A 27,931-nucleotide genomic window follows, 5' to 3' on the forward strand; every position below is an offset into this window, starting at 1 on the left:
TTATAGTAGTGACCACTTATGGAACACCTTTAGTATGCCAGATGTGCTCTATTTGGCACTTTGTCTTCATTAATCTTCATAACACCTTTTGAGGTAAGTGCTATTATTCCCATTTTTATAGGTGTCTTTCCCAGTGTGCTTTATAATGGTTGCATAATTAAGAGACGGTTGAGAGGATTTGAAACTAAATTTAACTAGCTGTAGAATACATTTTTTTAATATTATGCCTCTTTTTCCTTACAGTCATGAGGGAAGTAGAAGAAAATAGTAGATGGGATTAAAATGGAATAGAGCTCTATTTAAATATAAATATTTAAATATAAATATAAATATTTAAATATTCTTATATTCAGCTTGGTTGACCTTCAGAGACCCGTGAAATTAGTTGATTGTATTATGTCTTATTTTTTGTGTGTGCAGTGAACTGTTCAGAGCTAACATTGAGTAACTTGCTCAGACTTGGGAGAGGCAGAGCTGTGATACCACTTCAGATATTTTGATCTGTGATGCAGTGTTGTTCTTTGTCTCTAGTGCGTCCTGCTTGTTTTGCTTGGTATGAAATACTAAGTAACATTAAGTAACAGTACTAGGAGACAGTTATTTTAACTGGTGATTCTAGAAAGTAGGTAACACTTCAATATTTCATTATTGTCTTGTTTTGATTGCTTTTTCTCTTTTCCTAATTCTGGGGGCCATAGGAGTACTGCTTCTTAAGTTGATTTCAGTAAAACTTGGGTTCTGATGGTACCATCTTGGCTAATGATGGGGAGGAAATAGACCTCAAGTAATGAGTTTTGAGTCCAACTTAAAGTGCTCTATTCTTTGTATTTTGGGTTACTTTGTAGAACTCTGAGGTGTGTGTACAGTTTGTAGCAGTAAAATGGTAGTGAACAGTAGACTGCTAGTTCATTAAACTCAGTATGAAAAAATAGGGTAGAACTGTGAAAGTGCCAGGACCATTTCTGAACTTAAGAAAGAAAGAGAGTTATTGGCTTCTTTCTTGTCTGTTGATTTTTTTTGTTTTTTTTTTTAAACATTTGAGTACAGATTTATCTTTTGTCTGCCATAATAGGTAACTGTCCAATGATACACATACCTGGTTTTACTTTCCCGGTTGTGGAGTATCTTTTGGAAGATATAATTGAAAAAATAAGGTAAGTAAATATTAGGAAATAAAAGAGATGTAAAAATATTAATGTGTCACCTTTTGTTCTGTCGATCTTTACTCTCAGAAACTCTTTTTTAGCCACTTCCAAGACCCATTGTTTTTGGTTCTTTTTTTATATCGGTGATTCCGAAACTGGGTTGCACATTAAACTCACCTGGAGTCTTTTAAAGTCCAGATGCCCCATTTTCACGCCCTACCAAAATTACATTACAAAGTCTGGGCTGGTAGCCAACCATCAGAGTTTTTTAAGGATCCCTGGGCAGCAGAGTTTGGGAGTCTTTGTCCTTAGTGCTTAAACGTCTCTTCTGATTCACCTACCTGGTTTTCATTCTTCTTTGCTGGCTTCCATTGCCTATCTTTTTAAAATAGGATTTCCTCTGAGGGTTCTTAATTATCCTTTTCTCAGTCTTTTATGGTTTCACTGTGAACCTGTTTCCATGACCATAGTTACATATTTTCACAGCTCTCAGAACTGAAGCTCTATATGAATATTAAATTTGGAATCTGACTCTGTACTCAATAGCATTCTAGTACATTAGATACCCTCAACCTCACATTTTTTCAACTAAAAATGTTATACCCAAAGTTAAAATAAATGGGTCTTTCAGTGGTTACTGGCATGATTCTCCCACCCCTTGTTTAAGTTGTAAATCAAAAGAGCTAATATCAAGCAGTTAAGTACCAGAATATGTTACCTGCTTTACATGCTTTAGTAACTAACTTAGTCTAAATCATTCTGTACTCCTGCCTGCCCCACAACACAAACCTGAGAGCATTCTCCTTGAACATGCCTTCTTGTTTTTATTTCTTCTACTTAAGGTCTTCATTATCTCTTCTGTACTTAAAGTTCTTCTTTTGGCACTTTTGTGTTCACTGTCACATACATAGTTTTCTACAAAATCTGGTTAAGTGCCCATTCTTCCCCTAGTCATGCCTCTTGAGATTTCTCTTTCAAAACTTGTTTAAGGACCTTCAGTTTTAAAAACAGTTCTTAATATTCTATTTATTGAGGGAAACCATTTGTATTTAGAAAACTATATGTGCTGTAATCATAAAACTAACAACTAACACTCATTCACAATGACTTTATCATGACTTGAGAATAGTAATAAAACCTAGAACTGCTTTTTATCTTCCACAAAGTTGATACTAAATTAATTTAAACTAGGACTTTGTTTTCCTAAATCATTTCCCTAAATTAATATAGTTGTCAGTTACGGCATATATAGGTAGATTGATAAATTTAGAGAAAAACTTGTTTAAGGACTTCTGTGTTTTGTCATGGCCTATAGCAGAATACCTCAGCTGGTATGCCCAAATTATTGATCCCTTCAATACCCAGGCCATTAGCTACCAGCAGCCTCCTCTAGGGGACTATACCAAATTATATTTGACTTTCTTGATGAGAGAAGGGTTGGGAAAACACAGCCTGTAAGATCGGGTTCCAGTTCCTTAGCTAGTCATCGCGAGGTTCTTTACAATCTGGCCCCGTCTTTTTCTAGCCTTATGCATCTCATGGCTTATGCATGCTAAATGCACCATTCCCTAATATGCCAGCCAGTGCCCTTTCATTCAAGCACTTTATGCTTTATTACATGCTGTGTTCTCCTCTTAGACTTACATGTGCCACTCTCTCCTTCCTTTATATATATAAACTCAGTTATGTAATTATAAATCCCAGCTTCACTGCCTATTAAGCCTTGTCTTATTCCTCCTCATCTGGACTCCTATATCACTTTTATCATCTCTCTTATAATATTTAACATATTGCCATGTAGTGTATATTTATATTTGCTTCTAACACTAGACTACAGATTTTGAGAGGTCAAGAATTTTGTCCTGTTCATCTCTGTAACTGCTGCACAGTATAGTGCCTGGCCTGTAGTAAACATGGGAATAAATACATAGACCGATGTAGAAATACAGAGGATTGTCACTGGTCACTTGAGATTTTTCAAGGTCACAGCTTGCTTGTTATGTGAAAAAAACAGGAAGTAGTAGTGGTAGTGGGAAGGTGAAAACAAAGATTCTACAGCATATTCTACATGGAGAAAAGCTGAATTTTGTGTGCACATTTATTTATCAGATTCTTACTATATGTCTTGCATAAAGTTTATGTGCACTAGGGTCTGAGCATAAACAAGGAAAGACTTGGTACATATCTTCAGAGCTTATATGTGGACAGACACAGAAGCTGTCAGGCAAAGTAGCAGCAGAAGCAAAGTAGTAGCGGAAGTAAAGAATATATTGGAAATGAGATTATATAGCAGGGATAGACTGGGCAAGTCAGGAAAGCAGTGAAACTTGGAGTAGGAAAGAGGGTAATGTATATGTCAGAGAGGGTAGAACATATAAAAGTATGAGAGAGTATCTTGGTCTCTCATGCTCTGGTTTTGTCATCAGTAAGCTTTATTGTTGCATTCCTTTGATTCCACCATTTGTCTCACTTCCTACTGTGGCACATTTACCAGTTGTTTTCTAATAGAATAACAGGTGACAGCTTGCCAGCAGTGAGCGTGAAGTTTCAGGAGACGGTTCTCTGAAGTTATTAAATGATGAATTGCGTTCTTAAGCTCCCTGGAAGGCAGGGAATGTTCAAAGAACTGTAGCTGAAGGAAGGGTCTGTTGAAGAAAAGAGATGGTGTCTGTGCACTTGTCATTCCCTAGTCAGTCCTAAGTGGGGAATTGAAGGAGTATAGTCCTTCGACAGAAGTTTTCAAGAGAAGCTCTCAGCAGTCCCTTCCCAGAAGAAGAGCTGCACTGTAGGGATGTAAGAGGGAAGGAAGCAGGGTGAGATGATACAGAGGATTGTCACTGGTCACTTGGGCTCTGGGGGGTTGAAGGTTACCTCTGTTTTTTGGAACTGTGGGAAAGGAGGCAACTGTGGGTCCATCCTGCTGACTAGGACTAATCTCTGTCTCAGGTTGCCCTACCTCAAGTTGATGCCTCTATATGTATCGAAGACTTAGGGGAATCCTGGGTCACAGGTACTGAATATAGGGAAGGGGATTAACACTTTCTGGGTGCCTACTATGTGTCAGGCACTGTGCTTTATTTTATTGTATTTTTCTTTTGTTCTCGTGCCTGTGTAATTATAAGAGTTTTAATTTCTCAAACAAGCAAACCGAAGGGTAGAGGCATATACCTTGTCCAAGGTCACACAGGTAATCAGTGGCAGAGCAAGGACAGTATTCCAGTTCTGTCTAATTCTAAAGACCATGCTCCAAATCCCCCTTTTGGATCTAGGTGCTCTCTTCCTAGGCAAACTCGGAGGGGTTTTGAAGTTCAAGTGCAGTTAGTTTCTTTTGTTTTGTTTTTTTTTTTGTCTTTTCCCACCCCATGCCTCTCCAAACCCACTTGAATTAGGTGGCATTCTTAGGGAGATGCACCTCTGTTTTTAGCAGTCACTATGGCATGATGGAGTCATGGCATAATACTGGACTGACACATAAGAGTACTGATTCTGGCTCTACTATTTAGCTCTGACTATAGGATGGAGCAGAATTAAGATAAATTATCTGAATTTCCTGGGGCACTAATTAAAATTCTAGATTAGCAAACCCCAGCCAGACCCACTGAATCCTAATTACAAGGGATTGAATTCAGGACTCTATATTTTTATTTATTTATTTATTTATTTATTTATTTAAAAGATTTTATTTATTTGACAGAGATCACAAGTAGAGAAGCAGTCAGAGAAAGGGGAGGGAAGCAGTCTCCCCACTGAGCAGAGAGCCAATGTGGGGCTTGATCCCAGGACCCTGAAATCATGACCTGAGCCAAAGACATAGACTTAACCCCCTGAGCCACCCAGGTGCCCCAGGATTCTATATTTTATAAGCTCTCTGTGGGATTCTTATGTGCACTCAGGTTTGGAAATCCTGTATTCAAAATCTGAGTATTCCACTAGGCATTTACTGTTATTTTGGACTTAGGTTAATGTTAACTTTGTAAACTTGAAAAGTAAAAGTGACTCTAGTATTAACTTTTTTTAATTTTGTCTGCTAATAATGATGATCTAGAGGTTTTTATATACTTTGGCAGATGGTTTTATATACTTTGGTTTTATATACTTTGGTAGACATCTAAAATGTCAGATCTTATAAATTAATGAGTAGTTGGTAAACATTTAATTAGCTTTCACTAGAAAGCATAATGAAAATGTTCTTTAAAATCCAAATGTAAAAAGTCATAGATATTTGCTAAAACCAGAAGAGTTTCCAAAAAGTGAAGCTATTTAAGAATGTTTTTATTTTAGATATGTTCCAGAACAAAAAGAACACAGGTCTCAGTTTAAGAGGGGTTTCATGCAAGGGCATGTAAATAGACAGGAAAAAGAAGAAAAAGAAGCAATCTATAAAGAACGCTGGCCAGATTATGTAAGGGAACTGCGAAAAAGGTGAGTGGGTTTTTTGGGGTTTTTTTTGTGTACGTTATGTTTTGTTTTAATTTTTTACAGCACAGGATCTGAATAACTAAAACAAAAAAGCAGAGTTTGTCTTCTTGAACTTGTTCATAACTGTATTCCAGTAATTCTTTTCTATATATTAATTGTTTTTCCACGTTTGCCAATTGAGTTAATTTTTAGGATTTTGTAGCAAGTTGAACCTTAGGAAACTTTATCAGGTGTTTGATGATTTTCTGTTTAACTTTGATAGGTATTCTGCAAGTACCGTAGATGTTCTGGAAATGATGGATGATGATAAAGTTGATCTGAATTTGATTGCTGCCCTCATTCGACACATTGTTTTAGAAGAAGAGGTTAGTTTATTGCTTTTTGGTGATATAATTTTAATTGTATTAATATAACAAGACCCTGAGGAAAGAAAAATAATTTTCTTAAATGCTTTTTAAAAATAGCATATGGAAGAAACTGCTTTAACACCAGAAATAGGAATCTCGAAATAACCAAGATTTAGGCTTTGATCTATTTAAAAGAAAGAGTAAACAAATGAAATATCTGGATTGTAAACCCTGTTTTGTAAAAGTGACCTTGTATTCTTCAGTTATAATCAGTAACTAAATTTCTTAAGCTAATAAAATTTTAATGAAGACTTAAATATGTACAGAAGTTTACTTTTATTGTGTTTTGTTACATGATTTTTTTGTAATCATTATTTCCCCACCATACAGGATGGTGCAATATTGGTCTTTCTACCAGGCTGGGACAATATCAGCACTTTACATGATCTCTTGATGTCACAAGTGATGTTTAAATCAGGTATTACAGAAATGTATTTTATTGCAACTCCCAAGAATAGTACTTAAGTCATATGTAACATGGTTGTTTTCTTTTATTTCTAAGACTATTGCTTTGAAGGCTGCCTTACTATAGGAACTTGGTGGTCTTAAGCCCAGCCTCGGTTTTTTAAAAACTTAGATCTCTCTCTCTCAAAATAAAATTCTAGGTCACAAGATGAAGGTGTTAGGTATATGGTAAAGTTCTTAATTTGGTATTATAAGAATAGTTCTGCCCCTTTTCCTAAATTTGCCTAATAATATTGAGCCCTTAAAGTTAAGCTGTTGGAGCTCGAGGTGTTTTTTCACTCAATGCTGCACTTCGGCAGAAGCATAGGTTGAATTTTATCTCCTATCCCGGAGTTTCTCAGCTCAGACTGTACAACAAAGTCAATCATTAGTGGTGCTGCTTTAAAATTCGGATCCTCAAATCTATGAATGTGACTTGAACATCTGTAGTTCTTAAAAATTCCTCAGGTGAGGAAAGATGGGATTGGGAGGGAGACAAACCATAAGTGACTCTTAATCTCACAAAACAAACTGAGGGTTGCTGGGGGGAGGGGGTTTGGGAGAAGGGGATGGGATTATGGACATTGGGGAGGGTATGTGCTTTGGTGAGTGCTGTGAAGTGTGTAAACCTGGTGATTCACAGACCTGTACCCCTGGGGATAAAAATATATGTTTATATAAAAAATAAAGAGAAGACTATTTAGAAACTAAAAAAAAAAAAAAAAATTCCTCAGGTGATTCTGATGCTTTAATATCATGTTTGAGAGACAAAATCTCTTAGGTTTTAGAGAAATACGTGAGGCCATTTTTCTCCCATAAAATTCGTCCAGAGCATTTTCAGGAATAATTACTAATACCAAATTGGTAGAATACAAAGCAAATTCTGTTTGGTATTTGATAGTTCTGACTCTAATCTTTTGAAGTGTTTTGACACATTTTTCTAAGACACTAAAGATATTTTGGTCTAATTGTATTGGCTGAAATAGTAAAGCTGTATTTTTTATTCTTTGTTAAATCCCACTATAGTAATGCCTTTGAGACATTATCTGTAATTAAAAGTTACTTGCTATTCTCTAGTTGAAAAATGTTTTTATTTGATTACCATGACTTCTCTGTAATGAAATACTGATTTCTCTTTTCCTGGTCAGTGATAACCTTTCTTTATAGAAAAGCCGTAGTCATGATTAAACAGTGCAATTGAATTTTTTTTTTTTAAACTGGAATTTTTTTTTTGGGCTGAACCTTCTAATGTTGGCCCTCTCTTACCCCCAAAATAATTGCTACTGTATGATCTACTTCCAATTTCAAAAAACATGAGTGTATGTATTTACCAAGAAAAATACAGGGAAGATATACCAAAATTTAATACTATAATTTCTGAGGAAGTGTGGAAAGGGTACGATATTATAGATTACTGTAATTTTTATTAGTTTTCTAAAGAAGGAGGTATTAATTTATACTTTGACTACTAGCTCAATTCTTTTCTTTCCAAAGTTTAACAAGAATGTTTTTTTTCTCAAGTTAAGTTTTAAAATTTAGGTTTAATAATCAGCTATACTGTTAGCCATTGTAGAAAGGTCAAAAAATTGTTCTAACTCCATACTGATTGAAAGGTAAATCTTGAAACCCAATTTACCAAATGTTTACCAGCTTTCTTACTGCCTAAGTGTGGATTCTGTTCCCACTGACTACTATAGTTGTGCAATATCAGCAGTCTAAATTGTGTTTGTCCCAGTTACAGTCTTCAACAGAATTATTTTTATTTTCAGTGTTTCACCTGGCTGCTGATTTTTTAACTTGTAATGAAACATTTAAACTTACAGAAAGCTTGGAGTCTCATAATGCACATTATACTCCATTGATTTCTCTAGAGGCAACAGTTATTTTTGTGATCTAATTTTTTCCTTTTCAAAGTAAATTGCAGCTATCACGTTATCTCAAAAAATATATGCATCTCTAAAAATAGACAATTTTCTCTATAACCACAATACCATTATCATACCTAACTCTTAAACATATCTAATAATCCAATCTGTAGTTAGATTTTCCCTGCGAAGTGTTTTTTATAACTAGTTCATTCACAGAAAAACTTAAACCAGATAAGTCTTAATCTAGATAATCATTTCCGTACCCTCTTCACTTTCTGCATGGTAATGTCTTGTGGAAAATACTAGGTCCACCTAGACTTGATTTGTCTGAATCTGAATCCTGCTAGTGTCATTTTATTTGATCCTTTCTTACCTATACTTTTTATAAACTGGAAATTATATCTTAAGACTTTATCCAATTCGAGAAATATTTTTGGCTTGAGTATTGATTGAGTTGATGTGTATTTCATATTGTTTGAGAGTAAGTAATTCAGAGAATCCTTTTTAACAGTGTCAGTTGCTTAACCACTTTTTACTACTTTTGAAGATTTGTAACCCTTATTCAGAGGGGCCTAGAGAGTCTGGGGACATCATATCTCCTTTGAATAGCAATTGTGGTTTTTTTTTCTGGGGGGAAATACAGCTATCTTGAGTCATTTGGACACTGACTAGAGATTTAAGTGAGGTTGCAGTTTTTTGTAACCGTAGATAAGCATGAAATCTACCCTTGCTTCCTTAACACGCCCTTAGTTCCATCACTGATACTACACCAGACTTTCTCCCTAATAGCTAATATCCACGAACGGACTGAGTTGTTTCATTTTGAAACTTTAGGAATATGATTTCTTACATTTTTAATGAAATTGTGTTTAAAAATGTGGTTCACCTTTGGAATGCATTATATTTAGTCAGTGCTGTTTCTGTTATTTTTTAGCATAAAAATGGGCATGGAAATTAGGATATTTCCTAAGTAATGTGCTGTAAAAAAAACCATATTCTCTATTAATTAAAATAGTGAGGATCATCCAGAGTCTACAGACTTACATTCATGTTAAAGCAAAATTTTCTGGTCTTCAATTAGGTGATGGGAATGGAGTTAGTGATGTTTTTCTAGCATAATTTGAAAAGATTGCTTCTAAGCTTAAGCATTTTTTAGGAATTTGGGGAATATGCTTATCAGTGTGCAATAAATTGACAATAAAATGTGAGCAAGAACTTGTTGGAGCACCAAGGAAAGAAGAAAATAAAAAGAAAAATTTGCCCTGACTATACATAAGAATATAAATAAGAGTTACATGGCTTAGCATCTCAACTATTGTTCTGTGTCTGTCTGCTGGAGCTTTTCTGCAGCTATTTATCTTAAAGTTTAATTTTCTTTTTAAATTTTCAGACAGGTTTCTTATTATACCCCTACATTCACTGATGCCTACAGTTAACCAGACACAGGTAGTATATTCTTAAATTTATTCACTCTCTGTCTTTGAAATTGAGGCAAGCTTTAAGGGCTGTTTATTGTATGTTTTATTTTCTCTTATTTTTTGAAGGCAAATTTTCTAGTAATCCGTATATATAAAAAGTACTTCTTTGAGAATATTTGTAGATCAGTCTTCAGGGGATAATTGCACAAGAACTTGAATAACTGAGGGATATTAACAAACACTAGTTTTGTCAACATCAGGGAAAAGTTTAAAGATTGATTTCACCAATAACTTGTTTGGGTTTCATTTACCTGTGACCTACTAAAGCTTGATGTTTGAGATTTTTTATTTAATAGAATTAGTATATTTGTAGGCATGAGATTTCCTATTTTATCAATAATATATCATTATAGTTTTGAATGTGTTCTTTCTTTCACATTCAGGGATATCCCTAGTTAGAATACAGCTGTGTTCTCAAAGGCAAGATAGTTTTCAGGACTGCAGTGTCTGTAGGCCCAGGTAGAATGAGATTAATCAGAAGAAAATCTGTCTTCCCTTCTAGTTTTTCCACTTCTTTTCTAAGAATATATCAAGACAGGGGCAGCTGGATTGCTCAGGTTAGTTAAGTGCCTGACTCTTGATCTGGATTCAGGTCATGATCTTGGTGTTGTGAGATCAGGCCCCAAAGCGGGTTCTGCCTTGAGCATTGGGCTCTGCACTGAGCGTAGAGCCTGCTTGATATTCTCGCTCCTTTGTTGTGCGCATGCGCGCTCGCGCATGTGCCCGCATGCTCTTTCTCCCTCTGTCTCTCCCCAAAAAATAAATAAATAAATAATGACCTTTTTTATGGAGGCACTTTTAACGTGTTTCCTGCTGATACCATAGTCTAAGGCTTAGCCAGTTTAATTGGATAGAATGTACATACCTAAAGGAAGATAGTAAAGAGAGAAGACTCTTAATTCCAAAGACCAGACAGAACAGTGTACAATGTGGCAGTGCTTCCTCTCAGACTCCATAATAGCAAATTATGTATTCCTTTGCTAGTGATTACATGACTAGATTGGAAAACATTTTCTCTTGATTATCATTTTTATAAATGAGACAGATTTATGCATTTCCTTGCCTTATAGCCAAGTGGTACTTGACTGTATATCTTCTACTTGGCTGGCTTTGTGAAGGGTGCTGTTTTGTAGGAGTCAGCATTTGAAGATTTTTTTTTTTTTTTTTAAGTTTAGTCTGATTTCAAAAGCTTATATACAGTTTACAGCCAGACATCCATTCTGTTGAGCTTGGCATTTGCCTTGGTGGTTGGTGCCTTTACCCATACAGTTTTGGATAATTCATAGTTCCTATTGCTAAACTAAACTCTGTCTCAGAAGTTTGACCACAAAAAGACATTTATATTTCTCAGCTTTTGTTGCTAAACGATTCTGTAAATTCAAATAATCATATTGCATTTGAAATCTTGTTTGTGATAAGGTTCCAAAATCTGGGAGGTTCAGTTTGTTTTACCAAAAAGGAATTTTATAGTATTGAAATGATGTATATCTATAAAATGTATCTACATGTATTAGATGCATATGTAAATGAACACAGAATGCTAAAAATGACAGTATCTGAAGTACTTTTTCTGACTGAAAGTATGCTGTATTAGAAATTAATTACTTTTGGGGTTTTGATTTATTTATTCTTACAGGTATTTAAAAGAACCCCTCCTGGTGTTCGGAAAATAGTAATTGCTACCAATATTGCAGAGACTAGGTAAATATCAGCTACTGATGATTGTATTTTTTTGAGCCCAATAAATTATTTACACACCTTGGACTCTTTCTCTCCCAAAGATGCTTCATAATTTTTGTACATAAAGTTGTTTTAATTTAGTCATGGCATTGAGCATAGGTTTTTGGTTTTGTTTTTTTAATCCTGTAATGGTTTAGCCTTCTTTACAAACAGCCTTTTTAATGTTTTGGTTTGGTTTTTTGTTTGTTTGTTTGTTTGTTTGTTTTAGCTTTCTTAAAGAAGCCTGGGAGTTGAGGTCAATTTTGGTTTTGCCTTTTTCTGGTTGGAAGTCATGTTGTTTGATAATCAGTTGTGAATAGCCTTTAAAATTTGTTGTATTCCCTTGGAGGTATTAGTATGTCCATGCAGTTATTGAAACATTTTTCTGTGGAAGCTGATATTAAACCATGGCACTTAGACCCACCAAGCTAAGTACAAAAGTCATCAAGTAAGCTGTGAAGTTTGACCATGGGCAAATAAATTCCTCATGTGATCTGTTGAATTGGCTGCCACTGCAGCTCCTGATGCTGCTTATACAGTTAGGTGCTCTATCCCTGTCCTATTGGTAAATGTGGGAATATTGGTGAGAATCCCAAACTGCTAATGGTATTTTGACCAATAAAAAATTCTTTAAAATCCTGGTCTGTAGGCCCTGTTCGAGGTTATGTGCTTTTGATGTATTTTTAATATTTTATACATCTATTTTCCAAACAGCATTACCATAGATGATGTCGTTTATGTGATAGATGGAGGAAAAATAAAAGAAACACACTTTGACACACAAAACAACATCAGTACAATGTCTGCTGAGTGGGTTAGTAAAGCTAATGCCAAACAAAGGAAAGGTCGAGCTGGAAGGTAAGATGGAATCTTTGTCTGAAACATAGTTTCTTTGGAAAAATACCTGTCAAGTTTTCTATTTCATGATTTTTCTACTCTTAATTCTTCAACATAGTTAATTAAAATTTTTATTCTTAACTCTGTTACGTATAATTTTAATTTTTTAAGCACATATTACTAATAATCATGATAACTAGTAATAATATTTGAATGTCATGGTATCTCCTAAGTACTTTGTATGTATTAACTTGCTTAATCCTTGCTACAGTGTAATGAGGTAGGATATTGTCCCCATTTAAAGGGTTTGGAAATGAAGGTATAAAAAAATGAAAAGTGGAGCGCCTGGGTGGCTCAGTGGGTTAAAGCCTCTGCCTTTGGCTCAGGTCATGATCCCAGAGTCCTGGGATGGAGCCCTGCATCAGGCTCTTTGCTCAGCGGGGTGCCTGCTTCCCCCTCTCTCTGCCTCCCTCTCTGCCTACTTGTGATCTCTGTCTGTCAGATAAATAAAATCTTTGAAAAGTCACACAGCTGTGTAGGCAGCAGATTCATGATTTGAACCCAGCAGTCTAGTTCCAGTGTGGGCTCCTAATCCTGTCCTTTACAGCTATACTGGTTTTTCATTATTAGTTACCAATGAAAACACAGATAACATACCTTTTCCCTATTGATGTGGTGGTAGCGTAAGAAATAAAAACGTCTCTGTTTCAACGGTAGGAAAAATAATTTGCCTTTAACAAAAATAATTGCACTTAAAACTGTTTTGATGCATACTTCACAGTATTTTTACACCCTTATTCATCTGAGTGGTAGAATCCTGTCTGGAATTATAGAAGAGAGTTTTCTCTTTTGCCTCTTACAGGTAGAACAAAAAGATTTCCACTAATTTTCGATCTGGAATTAAGTAAGGAAAGGAGAATTAAAAACACTTTATAGATCATTTTATTTGGAAGAAAATTTTATAGATTATTAATGCTTTTACATTTGTACATAGTAAAGCTCTGACTCATTTGCTGTAATCTTTGCAGATTATCCCATTATAATTTGGAGACAGTTTATTAGATTATAAGGTTGGTGCTCTTGAGGCAATGTCCTGACTTACTCTAAGAATTGTACTTTTCTGATCAGCTGTTGGAGGATAACTTGATTTCAGGTTCCACCAAGACTAAGGTTTTCTCATGCAGACTTAATTAACACCACTGGATACTGATTCAAGAAGTATTCACTGTTTGGTATACTTTTATATGTGAATAGTAAACATATTAGCAGAAATTAAAACAGTTACAGAAATAAAGTAAATGAAGTATTACATTTCATATAATTTCATATAATTTCCACTAGCTTGGTAGAAGTTAACTATAGATTTACGTTGTTTTAATTCAAATGGACAGTAGTTCCTTGTAGAATCTATAGATTCTTCAGAATTCTATAGAATCTAAAGATTCCTTTAGCAAAGCCTGATCAGTAATTATTTTGAAGACCAGGGCAAACTATATTAGGGGGTCATCAGTGGGGGCACTCTTAGTTTCTGTGCACACATTTTATGTGCACACATTTTTTTTTTTTAAAGATTTTATTTATTTGGCAGAGAGAGTGAGCACAGGCAGACAGAGACAGAGTGGAAGGCAGAGTCAGACGGAGAAGCAGGCTCCCTGCGGAGCAAGGAGCCCGATATGGGACTCCATCCCAGGACGCTGGGATCATGACCTGAGCCGAAGGCAGCTGCTTAACCAACTGAGCCACCCAGGCGTCCCTGCACACATTTTATTAATAGGTGATGAGTCTTTATAGACTTGTGACAGAAATAGCTAAGGTTTTTGGAATTTATTTTTATTCCTGTAGGAAAAGGACATCCCCTTTCTTGAGCAGCAAGATCCCATAGAAATATTTGTTCAGCTTGAAGATGTGTGAATACCTTGGACCTCTACACATCTGTCCTTAACATTGTCCAGCATTCACATCACTAATGAAAAATTTAACAATTAAAAAATTTCCAGGGGCGCCTGAGTGGCTCAGTGGGTTAAAGCCTCTGCCTTCAGCTCAGGTCATGATCTCGGGGTCCTGGGATCGAGCCCCACATCAGGCTCTTTGCTCAGCAGGGAGCCTGCTTTCCTTCCTCTTTCTGCCTGCCTCTCTGCCTACTTGTGATCTCTCTCTGTCAAATAAATAAAAATAAAAAAAATATTTAAAAAAAAAAATTTCCAGCATCCCTCTGAAAGTTCACTAAATAGCACATAGTTAAGTTTTTTAAATGCTGTAGATGGATTAAGGATTAATGTAATGCTAGGATTTGTTACATAATGTGATCACAGGGCCTATAGAAGTAAAAACCCCATTAGACTGCTGTTACTGTTACTAAGTATAGCAATCTGGAATTTATAAGTTAGAAATAGGGAACTACAGTACTGTTTGGGGAGGAAATCTATTTCTTAAAACTAGTACATAGGGATAGTGGATCTAGGGTTTTATAAAAACAGATGAGAAAGAATATGTGATAATAAAAATGAGATGTTAAGTAACTTTGTTATGCTGTACCTTACATGAAATTGATACTGGTTACTTTCTCTTCTTCCTGTTTTCTCTGGAGTTCTATAAAGTCATTAGTAATACTCTTTTATTTATTTTTTAGAGTTCAACCTGGTCATTGCTATCATCTGTATAATGGTCTTAGAGCAAGCCTTCTGGATGACTATCAGCTACCAGAAATTTTGAGAACTCCTTTGGAAGAACTTTGTTTGCAAATAAAGGTAAATTAGGTGGGAAAATTAAAAAAGTAAATGGGGGGTAAGGTTGTAATTTTCAACATTATTATAGAAGAAAGTAGCATATTATCTGTGAAGAAAAATTATTTCTATGCATTTGTCTCTTTTGTGATTAGTAAACTGTTTTTAAACTTCCTTCAAAAGTTGATTAACCACGTTTTTATCATGTACACTCCAGAGCCATACTGCCTGTGTTTGAATCCCAGCTCCTCCCCCTGACAAGCTAGTTCTGTTAGTTGGCAAGTTGTTTAAATTAAGGTTTTATAAAATTCTTAGAACAGTGCCTGGCATATAGTAAGTGTTCAGTAAATGTTAGCTATGTGTACTATTACTGCATCTTATGGTGTTATTCCTCATGATAAACTTCTCCCCATTTTTCACCATCTTCTATATATTTTGATGCAATTAACCTTCTTATTTTGAAAATAGTTGGTAATCAATTATTTTGATTGACTGAAAAGTAGCTGAGATTTTAACCAGCTACTTTTCCCATCAATATAGAGTTGGTGAGTAATAGAAAATAGTAACTTGAAAATCATGTATGGATTTGATGCTTTATTCAAGTGATCAACAGGCAGGACTAAACTGTTAATGTCAGTATATATATGTTTAATTATGTTTGTCTTCCCCCAGATTTTAAGGCTAGGTGGAATTGCTTATTTTCTGAGTAGGTTAATGGATCCACCATCAGATGAAGCAGTGTCACTCTCCATAAAACACCTGATGGAACTGGTAAATTTTATTTTTTAAAAATTCTAACTTAGATTTATAATGTTAATGCACATAAGCCACCTGATTTTAAAAAATTTACTCTCATTACCGCAAGGTAGACCAGTGAATACATAGTGCCAGATCTGATTTACTCTTTGGCTATTCAGCTTAGTATATGAAATGCAAATTAGAAAGATTTAAAATCATAGTTTTGTGATAGTTTTATCATTCTGGGCCCTTTCCACTTTTTTTCATTATAGGCTTGTTTTAAAATTACGTGAAATCTTGAAATCTTTCAATTTACTGGTATTTGTCTTCATTTGTATTCTTCAAATGAATTTGGTTGGTTTATTGACTCTTCTGATTACCCTAATGTTTTTAGAGCTTTTGTCAAAATCAAGTAATTTAATGATGGTATGGTTCGACATCTTAAAGGCAGCTCTTGTATTTTTGAAAGAATATCAACAGGTGCCTCATACTCCCCTGCCTACCATTTTTATTCTTAGAGTTTTGTTTTGTTTTATTTTGTTTTGTTTTTAGTTGTTTTTTTGTTTTTTTGTTTTTCTTAATGAAGTCAGGGATTGACAAACTAGTTTCAGTTTCTTAGGCAAGTGACTACTAGCCATTCCTGCACAAGTTCATATTGAGAAGAGTCGCAGGACTGGCTGTGAGTTACTGCCCAGAGTGAGGAAAAGGGTGCTATACGGTAATGCTCAGAGTATTGAGAGAAAGTGGTTCAAGCTGTGTTATCCAGTAAGGTAGCCACTGGCCACATATGACAATTTAAATTTTGAAGTAAATTACAAATTCAGTGTCTCTAGTCTTAATTGTACATTTCAGATGCCCAGTAGGCCCATGTGGCTGGTGGATATTACATTGGACCACACAGAGATAGAACGTGTCAGTCACTGCTACAAGTTTTGTTGACTAGTACTGTGTTAGAGGTAGTTGAAGATGTACTTGACATATTTGAGTTTTATTTAAGCCATCTAGACAGTTAATTTTGAGAATTTGGGCCATATCAGAACATTGCAGTAACTTCTGAGATAAGTTGTTTTAATTAAAAAAGCATTATAATTTATCTTGTTGGAATTTGTATTACATATAGTGAGGTTACTCATATTTTAGGAGAGTAGCAAGTGCAGTTTTACCACTGACTTGTCTGTCTTCCGGTCTAGGCTTTTATCTAATAGAATAGGGCTTTGCTGCTTTTTTTATCTAATGGAATAGAGCTAGGTGGCAATTAGAAAATCAGTTTAACTATTTATGGACAACCAGAAGATAGCTGGACTCTGAAGACTGAATAGATGACTTCCTCTCTCTGAGCTAAATTGAAGAGCCAGTCTTAGCTGTTTGCAGACAACAAAATCATGAAGAGGGCAGCAAATCCTTGCTAACATTAAGTCTAAAGCCTGCATTTTGTTTTTAAGTTTATTTAAATTCCAGTTAATATACAGTGTAATACTAGCTTCCCATGTACAGTATCGTGATTCCACACTTCCCTACAACACCTGGTGCTTATCACTAGTGCACTCCTTAATCACCATCACCTGTTTAACATCCCTCCCACCCCACCCCACCCCACTCCCCACCCCATCCCACCCCCAATTCAGTAACCGTCTGTTCTCTATAGGTAAGGGTCTGTTTCTTGGTTTGCCTCTCTTACTTTCTGTATGCCCTTTGGTCTGTTTCTTAAATTCCACATATGAGTGAAATCATATGATACTTGTCTTTCTCTGTCTGACTTATTTCACTTAGCACAATACTCTGGCTCCATCCGTGTCAAATGACAAGATTTCAATCTTTTTATGGCTGAGTAATATTCCATTCAATATATATGTACCATATCTTCTTCATCCATTTATCAATCAGTGGACACTTGAGCTGCTTTTGTAATTCGGCTATTTTAGATAGTGCTACAAATATTGGGGGTGGTGCATGTATCCCTTTGAATTAGTATTTTTGTATTCTTTGGATAAGTAAGTAGTAGTGTAGTGGCTGGATCACAAGGTAGTCCTGTTTTTAACTTCTTGAGGAAACTCCATACTGTTTTCCAGAGTGGCTGCACCATTTTGCATTCCCACCAGCAGTGCATGATGGTTCCTCCTTCTCCACATCCTCATCAGCACCTTTTGTTTCTTGCATTGTTGATTTTACCCATTCTGGCAGGTGTGAAGTGATAGATCATTGTAGTTTTGATTTGTATTTATTTGCCTGATGAGTGTTGTTGAGCATCTTCGCATGTGTTTCTTGGCCATCTGGATGTCTTCTTGGGAAAAAAATGTCTATTCATGTGTTATGTCCATTTTTAATTGAATTATTTGTTTTTTGGGTGTTGGGTTTCATAAGTTCTTTATGTATTTTGGATACTAACCCTTTATCAGATACGTAATTTGCAAATATTTTCTGCCACTCCAAAGGTTGCCTTTCAGTTTTGATCATTTTCTTCGCTTTGTAGAAGCTTTTTATTTTTTATTAAGTTCCAGTAGTTCTATTTGTTTGTTTTATTGACATATAATGTATTAATTTCTTCAGAGGTACAAGTCTGTGAATCCTCAGGCTTACACAATTCACACGACTCACCATAGCACATACTCTCCCCAGTGTCCATCACCCAGCCACCCCATCCTTCCCACCCCTCTTCCCACCATCAACCCTCAGTTTGTTTCTTGAGATTGAGCCTTTTACGGTTTGTCTCCCTCTCTTGTTTCATTTTTCCCTCCGTTCCCCTGTGGTCCTCTCTCTTGTTTCTCAAATTCCTCATGTCAGTGAGAGCATATGATAATTGTCTTTCACCGATTAACTTATTTTGCTCAGCATAATACCCTCTAGTTCCATCCATGTCATTGCAAATGGCAAGATACCAGGTTTTTTTTGATGGCTGCATAGTTTTTTTTTTCTTTTGTTTCCCTCAAGAAGCATATTTTGTAAAAAAAAAAAAAAAAAAAAAAAATTGCTGTGGCCGATGTCCAAGGGGTTACTGCCTATGTTCTCTTCTGGGATTTTTATGATTTCCTATCTCACATTTAGGTCTTTAATCTCTTTTGAATTTATCTTTGTGTATGATGTAAGAAAGTGGTCCAGTTTCATTCTTTTGCATGTTGCTGCAGTTTTCCCAGCACAGTTTGTTGGAGATACCATCTTTTTCCCATTGGATAGTCTTTCCTGCTTTGTTGAAGATTAGTTGACCATACAGTTGTGAGTTCATTTTTGGATTCTCTATTCTGTTCCACTGATCAATGTGCCTATTTTTGTGCCAGTACTATGCTGTCTTGATCACCACAGCTTTGTTTCATAGCTTGAAGTCCAGAATTGTGATGCCTCCAGCTCTGCTTTTCTTTTTCAAGATTGCTTTGGGTCTTTTGTGGTTCCCTACAGATTTTAGGGTTGGTTGTTCTAGCTCTTAAAAAATGTTGGTGGTATTTTGATAGGGATTGCATTAAAGGTGTAGATTGCCTTGGGTATTATATATAAACAGTATTCTTCTAATCCATGAGAATGGAATGTTTTTCCATTTCTTTGCATCCTCTTCAATTTCTTCCATCAGTGTTTCATAGTTTTCAGAGTATAGATCTTTCGTCTCTTTCATTAGATTTATTTATTCCTAGGTTTGATAGAGTTGTAAACGTGATTGATTCCTTAATTTCTCTTCCTGCTGCTTCATTATTTGTGTATAGAAATGCAACAGACTTCTATATGTTAATTTTGTATCCTGCACCCTTAGTGAATTTATTTATCGGTTCTAGCAGGTTTTTTTTGTTAGAGTCTTGGGTTTTCTATATAGAGTATCATGTCATCTGCAAAGAGTGAAAGTTTGGCTTCTTCCTTGCCAATTTGGATGCCTTTTATTTATTGTTATTGTCTGATGGCTGAGGCTAGGTGGTGAGAGAGGACATCCCTGATTGGTTCCTGAAGGTAGAGGAAAAACTGTTTTTCCCCTTTTAGGATATTAGCTGTGAGATTTTTGTATATGGGCTTTATTATGTTGAGGTATGTTCTCTCTAAACCTACTTTGTTGAAGATTTTTATCATAAACAGTTGTATTTTGTCAAGTATTTTTTCTGTATCTGTTGAAATGATCATATGGTTTTAATATTTTCTTTTTTTAATGGGTGTATCATGTTGATTGATTTGCAAATATTGAACCACCTGGCAACCCAGGAGTAAATCCTCCTTGATCATGGTGAATGATTTTTTTAAAGTATTGTTGAATTTGGTTTGCTAGTATTTTAATTGAGAATTTTTGGATCCGTGTTTCTCAGGAATATTGTCCTGTAGTTCTTTTTTAGTGGAGTCTTTATCTGGCTCTGGTATCAGTAATGCTGAATGAATTTGGTATTTTTCCTTCCTTTACTGTTTCTTGGAATAGTTTGAGGGTAGGTATCAACTCTTTAATTAAGTTTGGTAGAATTTGCCTGTGAAACCATCTGATCCTGTACTGTGGTTTATTGGGAGTTTTGGTTTTTTTGTTTTTGTTTTTGTTTTTGTTTTTTTTAATTGATTCAGTTTCTTTGCTGATTATTGGTCTGAGTTTTCTGTTTCTTTCTGTTTCAGTTTTGGTAATAGTTGATGTATTTCTAGGAATTTTTTACTGGTTGTCCAATCTGTTAACATACAGTTTTTCATAACACCCTGTTGCAATTGTTTGTATTTCTGTAATAGTGGTTGTTACTTCTCTTCTCCCATTTGTGATTTTATTTGGGTCTTTTTTCTTTTTGATAAGCCTGGCTAGAGGTTTATCAGTTTTACTAATTTTTTCAAAGAACCAGCTCCTGGTTTCTTTGATCTGTTCTGTTGTGTTTTTTTAGTTTCTATATCATTTATTTCTGTTCTGATCTTTATTTCCTTCCTTCTGCTGGTGGGAAGCTTACATTTTAAAGAAGTAAGAAATTCCCAGTATCCTAAAAGGCCCCCTGCTACCCTTTCCCAATCACTCCACTGTCCCTTAGTCCCGAAGATAACCTCTATCATGACCTTAATGGTAATCACTTTACCATATAAGTGTACCTTTCTTTAAAGAGCTTAGTTTAATTTGATCTATTTTGTGAACTTTACATGAACTCATACAGGATATAAGGGATTTCTTTTGAAGGGGAGGGGTTTCTGGATTCTTTTAATATTGTGAAATCCATCTACATAATTGCTTTTAACTGAAATTAATTCAATTTCAGTTCTTTACTGTATTTTATTGTGTGACTACTGAAAGACATTTGTCTTATTTCCAGTTTGAGGCTACTGCATATAATGCTGGTATGAGTAATCTTCAGTATTCACTTTCTTGGTACACATATTTTATGTATTTTCATGGCATAGACTTAGGAGTGAATTCACTGGCTCTCAAGGTGTGTATTCATATATATATATATATATATATATATATATATATCAACTTGGGTAGATAACTAACAGTTTTCCAAAGTTGTCAAACCACTTGACATTCTGCTGGTGCCAGTGGTAGGTGAGAGTTCTCATCGCTCTAAAGTTGCACCAGTCCTTGGGAATCTTGTATTCTGAGGGTGCGGATAGGTAGTTCTGATTTGTGGTAGTTCTAGTTTGCATTATCACAATGAATTTGCCAACAGCTTTTTGTAGGTTTGTAGGTTTGCCTCTTCTGAAACTATTGATGCCTGCTTTTCTGTTACGGTGTAAGGAATTCATTTTTATACTTGTGTCTCTTGATCTGAGCTTTTGTCAGCTGTGTATTGCATGTGCTTATATTTTTGCTTTTTTACTTTTTTAATAGTGCTTCAATAAATAAATTTTAATTTTAATATAGTAACATATCACATATATCAGTCTTTTTTTTATGTTAGTAATTTTTGTCCTGTAGTAAGCCTGTATCCCAGAGATAGAGTTAACTTGATTGTTTGGTCTTCCACATTTAGATACTTAATCCATCTGCAGTTGATTTGTGTGTGCATTTGGTAAGGTAGGATTCAAAATTTTTATTGAATCTGGATCACTTGACTAAATGCTGTTTATGGAAAAATTCATCCTTTCCTCTTTGTTCTATAGCTTTTATCTTAGATCGAGTGTCTGTGGATTTGTAGACTCTGTTCTGCTTTAGTGCCCTCATATGTGTTTGTTGAACCAGGCCATGCGGCCTTAATTAACAATACTGAGTCTTACCAAATAGGATCATGATTTATCCCATTCGTTTAGGTATTTAATCTCTCTTGGTATTTTGGTGTTTTCTGTGTAGGAGTTTTAGGAGTTTAAGATTCATTTCTCAGGGCGCCTGGGTGGCTCAGTGGGTTAAGCCGCTGCCTTCGGCTCAGGTCATGATCTCAGGGTCCTGGGATCGAGTCCCGCATCGGGCTCTCTGCTCAGCAGGGAGCCTGCTTCCTCCTCTCTCTCTCTGCCTGCCTCTCTGCCTACTTGTGATCTCTCTGTGTCAAATAAATAAATAAAATCTTTAAAAAAAAAAAAAAGATTCATTTCTCAGTAGTATTTTTAGATTCTACCATAACAAATTTTTCATTTTCTTATGACTCTGATATACAGAAATGAAACTGGTTTTTGTTTTGTTTTTAAAGATTTATTTACTTATTTATTTGAAAGAGAGTGTGGGTGCAAACACGGGAGAAAGGACAGAAGGAGAGAGGGAGAGAGAGAGTCTCAAGCAGAGCCCAATGTGGGGCTTGATCTCATGACCTAGGCCAAAATCAGAGCCTTGATTAAGGCTTAATGAACTGAGCCACCCAGGCACCCCTGTAAAGACAGTTTTATATATCCCTTTCCACTTATCTAGGATCCCTAGCACAGTGTTGAGCAGAAGTGGTATGATAGAATGCATTCTTAAGTTCCTATTCTTAGAGGGAAAGCTGTCAACAATTTGTTAAGAGCATGTTTATTGTTGTTTTTTTCCTTTTTTTTTTTTTTTTTTTGTGAAAACTCAAATTGAGGAAGTTTCTATTCTTAGTTTACTAAAAGATTTTTATCTTTCATGGATAATTGATTTTGTCAGATCCCTTTTCTGCTTCTGATAAGATTATGAGATGATTTTCTTTTTCTTGCTTAATTATTAGTGATGTATTGGGTTACATTGATTTTTCAAATGTTAAACCAGCTTTCATTTCTGAAACAAATCTGACTTGCTAGGCTTCAGTTTGCCATTGTTTTGCTTTGGTTTCTCATGCATAAGATTATTCAGTAGTGTTCCTTTCTCCAAATGTCCCTGTCAAGTTTGATACCAAGATTATGCCAGGTACAAAAAACAAGTTTGGGAGCATTATATATTTTTTGTGTTTGTATTCTCTGAAAGAAATTTTTTAAGATTAAGGTTATTTCTGCCATATATTTTTAGTAAAGTCTGTTTCTAATGGGATACACATATTTTACAATTTTATCCTATTATTTTTGTTGATAATTTCTTGTATACTTAGTTATTTTAATTGAATACTTGATATTGTATTTACAGAATTCTTTGTAGATACAAATTTGAAGCTTGGGATGGTGATAACTTTCTCCAGAGAGGATTTATGTTGCTTCTGCGAGGAAAAAGAAGCCCCATTGCTGGGCTCACCTCCCTGAACTTCCTTTTCCCCCCCAAATTCTAGATTTATAATTCGTGTACTTCTTTTTTTAACTCCTCAGTGTCTTCAGCCAGCTTTTCTAGCTATATTCAGTGGGATGATTGGACCAAATTACCTAGGTAATCAGAGCAGTAGTCCACCTCCATTTTTCAGTGTTCTGGATATGCTCATTATTTCTTGCCTTCCTGTCTGATGTCTTTTAAACTACTAGAATCAAGGCTCTGCATTATTTATTCCAAATATATAATAGTTGTCTCTTTTTTTGTTATTTCCCACAAGTCTAGTGGGTGATTCTCTTTATTTTATTGAAGGTTTGCTAATGTGGCATTTCTCTTATTTGTCTCCTAACATTTAGAGTAGGATGGGTTGTGGATTTTTTTTTTTTTTTTAATCTGAGTTTCTAACCTTTTTGACCTCAGAACTTATGTTTTGATGAAGAAAAAAATATTGAACAATATTAGGGCATTTGGGCCTAAGAGAGTGAGGACTGTCCTGCTGTTTATTTATTTTAAAAGAAACTAAAATAGCTTTGAATGTGATGCTTTACAGTATGTCTTTTAAACATAAATCCTCGCTTTACAGAACGCTTTGGATAAACAAGAAGAATTGACACCCCTTGGAGTCCACTTAGCACGATTACCAGTTGAACCACACATCGGGAAGATGATTCTTTTTGGAGCTCTGTTCTGTTGTTTAGATCCAGTACTTACCATTGCTGCTAGTCTCAGCTTCAAAGATCCCTTTGTCATTCCATTGGTAAGAAATATACAAGTAAAAAGCTAGACATTTTTATAGACTCAGAATAGTTGTTGCTTACATCATTTTTTATAAACTTTTTATTAGAATGCCTTTCTGTATAGTTGCCTTCATTTTTTTTTTCTCCCTCCTTTCTGAAGGGCAAAGAAAAGATTGCAGATGCAAGAAGAAAAGAATTGGCAAAAGATACTAAAAGTGACCACCTGACAGTTGTAAATGCATTTGAGGTAAAAAAAAAAAGACTTGTCCTAGATTGTGACAGTTCATTCAAGTGAAAAGGTGCTAATAGAAGAGCAACATACTCATTTTTAAAATCTGTATTATTATAAGTATCAGGATTAAACTGCTAAGTATTGAAAATTAGGTGAACATTCAAAAAACTTGAACATGATTTTTCAGTTTTCTGATAGTTCATTAAATTTACCCTGTTGGGAAAAAAGTCTGTATTTGTGTTTTGATAACAAAAGAACAAGTGAACAGTTTATCTCAGAAATCTATTTGATTTTATTTCATACTGTTCATTTGATGTTATTTGATACTGTTCATCATTACTTTCATGAAAGATGGTCCCATTCTGTTCATTAATAAACTATATTTGGATTTAACATTTTGATAGAGTATCATGATCACATATATTATTTAGAGAGACTGTTTCTCTTCCCAAAAGTCATGCTTATTTGAGGAAAAGATTTATCACCCATCTTTGCAAAATTTAAATGTAATTTGGTTTTTTAGAGATTACATCTTTTTACTGTAGTACTAGATCCAGTTTTGTACTTTATGTTATGGGAAATTCATACATTTTTTCCTTTGAGTTCATCTAGTAGTAACTTTTCTTTTTCCCCAACTTCTCTTCTCTAAAAAACATCTATATTTGCAAAGTGAATCATATACAGTAGCTTTAGAAAATTGTCCAACAGAGTGTTCTTTTTGTTTATTACATACTATATATATTGACATTTTATATAAAATACACAATATATTACTATAGGACTTGTTTATATGAAGAAAGGTCTGGAAATTCATTGGTGGCTATCACTCAACTAGAATCATGGGGAGCTCATGGATTTTTTGTTTGTTTTTTTTATAAATTTCAAAATTCTTTGAATTTTTTAACAAAGAAAATGAAATATCAGAAGATTAAATTATTACCAAGATTAAAAACAAACCAGTAAGCATCCTTGTTTTGAGGAACAATATAGTTTTATTTCTTTGCCCCATAGGGCTGGGAAGAAGCTAGGCGACGTGGTTTCAGATACGAAAAAGACTACTGCTGGGAATATTTTTTGTCTTCAAACACATTGCAGGTAATGATGAATATTTTGAAATGATTCCCAGATATGTTAGAGTATATATGTACCCATTTTGTGTTACATCTATAGCAAAATGTTAATTGTGTGAGTTTGCCATAGGAAGTTAAATTATTATACAATATAAAGGAATTTTTATTAAATAAATCAGCTGCAACAAAGCAGGTATAAAGCTAATAGCTAAGAAAAGGAACCAGATCCAAAGTATAGCAGGAAATGTAAAGCTTGGCTCCTGGACTGCCCCTACCCTCTAATTGCTGTTTTGATGATTCAGCCTGAAAAGAATCTATTTTAAAAAGATCAAATACTCTCTTTCTTTTAACATACTAAATATCTGTACCTTAACTTTTAGGTAGTTTAACTGTTTTGTGTTGGGCGAAAACACTCGACAGGAACCATTTGTGAAACAGCAGATAATAAATAGGAAAAATACACATCAGACTTAAGACTCTACAGTGAATTGGAGAAGTGTAAGAATAGGAATTCCTCACTTTGCCTTATTCACGTACATTCTAGCTCTGTAGCATGAGCCCTGGTACTGGATATTTAACAAATCTACAAGGGGATAAAAGAATCAACAATCTAAGGATGCCTGGGTGGCTCAGTTGGTTAAGCGCCTGCCTTTGGCTCAGGTCATGATTCCTGTTTCCTGGGATCAACCCCACATAATTTCCCTGCTCAGCCGAGAACTGCTCTCCCTCTCTCTCTGTCTCTGCTCTGGCTTGTCTCCCCCACCCCCACCCCCAAGTAAATAAATAAAATCTTAAAAACAAGAAAAAAGAAAAAGAATCAAGAATCTAGCATGTCTGGCAAATCTAATCAAAACTGCTCAAACATTAACAAAATGAAGAATCAGAACATTCTGAAAGTTAACGACAGTCAAAGGGGGCAAAGATGGGACATGCCTTACAACTCCTTCATAGTAAGGAACAATTTAAGAATATGGATTCTGTAAAACAAAGATAAGACCTAAGAAGACATCATGACCAAAAGAATCACAAGGAACAAAGTGGAAGTTCCTTTAAAGAAAGGCTCTGGATGATCAGTTTTTAGGTTTAGTTGCAAAAGGAAAAATTTAAAGCTGTAAGTAAAAAGCTTGTAGACAAGACAGGACTGATCCATCATGAAGACAATAGATGTCTCTGCATAGGAAATTCAAGTGTAATTATGAATATCTATCCAAAGATATGTGCAAGAGCATTCCCTGAAATAGAAAAAAAAAATAGCATGAACTACAGGTATGAACAATGCTGAATCTAAGTGTTAAGAATTTTATATCCACTCAACATATTAATTCAACTATAAAGACAGGACAGGTATTCAAGAAAGCACTTGAAATACTACATCCATGAACTGTTCTTGAATAACTCACTGACAGTAAAATGCTGTCTATTAAGAGATAAATCAAAAAGAGTCTCAGGAATAGAGAGTACATGCTAAGTCAGTGGGTCATGTGCAGTGATATTGTTTGCATACAGTAAAATTGCAAAACAGTATTGGAATTATAGGCACAAAATAGAATATAAAGGTTATTATCTTGAACAGTATAAAGTAATGATAATAAAAAACCAGGAGGTGGTCTAGAGAGTCAGAAAAATTAGGGAAGCTTAAGTCTCACAGTTCATAAAAGGGGCATACAATTAAGTAAGACCAACTTTATGTTTCATAATCTCTAATTTTTTTTTAAAGGCTTTTATTCATTTATTTGAGATAGGACATTAGTGAGAGAGAGAGAACACAAGCAGGCAGAGCAGCAGGCAGACGGGGAAGCACACTCCCTGCCAAGCAGAGAGCCTGATGTGGGGCTGGATCCCAGAACCCTGGGATCATGACCTGAACCAAAGGCAGAGGCTTAACCACCTGAGCCACCCAGGCACCCCATCATAATGTCTTATTTTAAGTTTGTAGGGATCTTTTATTATCTCATGGTTGTGAAGATTTGGGATTCATCAACTTATATTTCTATTTAACTTTCTTTTTAAATTGAAACAAAATTACTCAGCACCCCCAAAAAATTGAACTAAAATTAATTTTAATACTTTTATTGAAACAGTTTTTATACTGTTATCCCATTGTTAGGATAGCCTTTCTGTCAAATTCTTCTGTCAGTATACATGGATAAGTGTCTACAGTATTATTTACCTAAGTTAATGGTTAGTTTGACAGTACTGACTTTAGGGAAATTTCTTCATTTGTATTTTTCTGTATTACTTGTGTGCTTTATAATGAGCCATGCATCATTTGTATTCAAATTATGATTCTTCAAAACAAAAAAGACCTTAAAGCCTTCTTGCCACTTTGTAACAGCAGTTAATTCTCAGTAGTAGAAATGTGGATGTTGGTTATTTTATTTAATTTTATGAATTTTTTTTCAAAATATAGGATGGAGAATAACTTTAAAAATTACATTAGTGAATCTTTTTTGCAAAATGGAGCAGTACTTAAACGTCAGTGGTTATTCCCTACAGCAGGCAAACCTTTTCTGTAAAAAAAAAATCAGACACTAAATATTTTAGGCTTATAGGCCAAATGGTCTCTCA

General features: G+C 34.9%; 1 protein-coding gene across 1 annotated transcript in view; it reads left to right on the plus strand.

The window, feature by feature from the left end:
- The window catches only part of DHX36 (DEAH-box helicase 36), a 53,073-nt gene that overhangs the window by 17,418 nt on the left and 7,724 nt on the right, over window positions 1–27,931 (plus strand). Inside the window, exons 9-20 of the mRNA XM_059391709.1 lie at window positions 1,073–1,154; window positions 5,427–5,567; window positions 5,827–5,929; window positions 6,302–6,389; window positions 9,674–9,729; window positions 11,398–11,462; window positions 12,195–12,338; window positions 14,947–15,064; window positions 15,713–15,811; window positions 23,908–24,081; window positions 24,222–24,308; window positions 25,305–25,388. Coding sequence (XP_059247692.1) covers window positions 1,073–1,154; window positions 5,427–5,567; window positions 5,827–5,929; window positions 6,302–6,389; window positions 9,674–9,729; window positions 11,398–11,462; window positions 12,195–12,338; window positions 14,947–15,064; window positions 15,713–15,811; window positions 23,908–24,081; window positions 24,222–24,308; window positions 25,305–25,388 — 1,241 coding nt within the window. The remainder of the gene's footprint in view (window positions 1–1,072; window positions 1,155–5,426; window positions 5,568–5,826; window positions 5,930–6,301; window positions 6,390–9,673; window positions 9,730–11,397; window positions 11,463–12,194; window positions 12,339–14,946; window positions 15,065–15,712; window positions 15,812–23,907; window positions 24,082–24,221; window positions 24,309–25,304; window positions 25,389–27,931) is intronic.

The sequence above is a fragment of the Mustela nigripes genome, chromosome 2 (assembly GCF_022355385.1).
Source record: "Mustela nigripes isolate SB6536 chromosome 2, MUSNIG.SB6536, whole genome shotgun sequence".
NCBI classification, from domain to species: Eukaryota; Metazoa; Chordata; class Mammalia; order Carnivora; family Mustelidae; genus Mustela; species Mustela nigripes.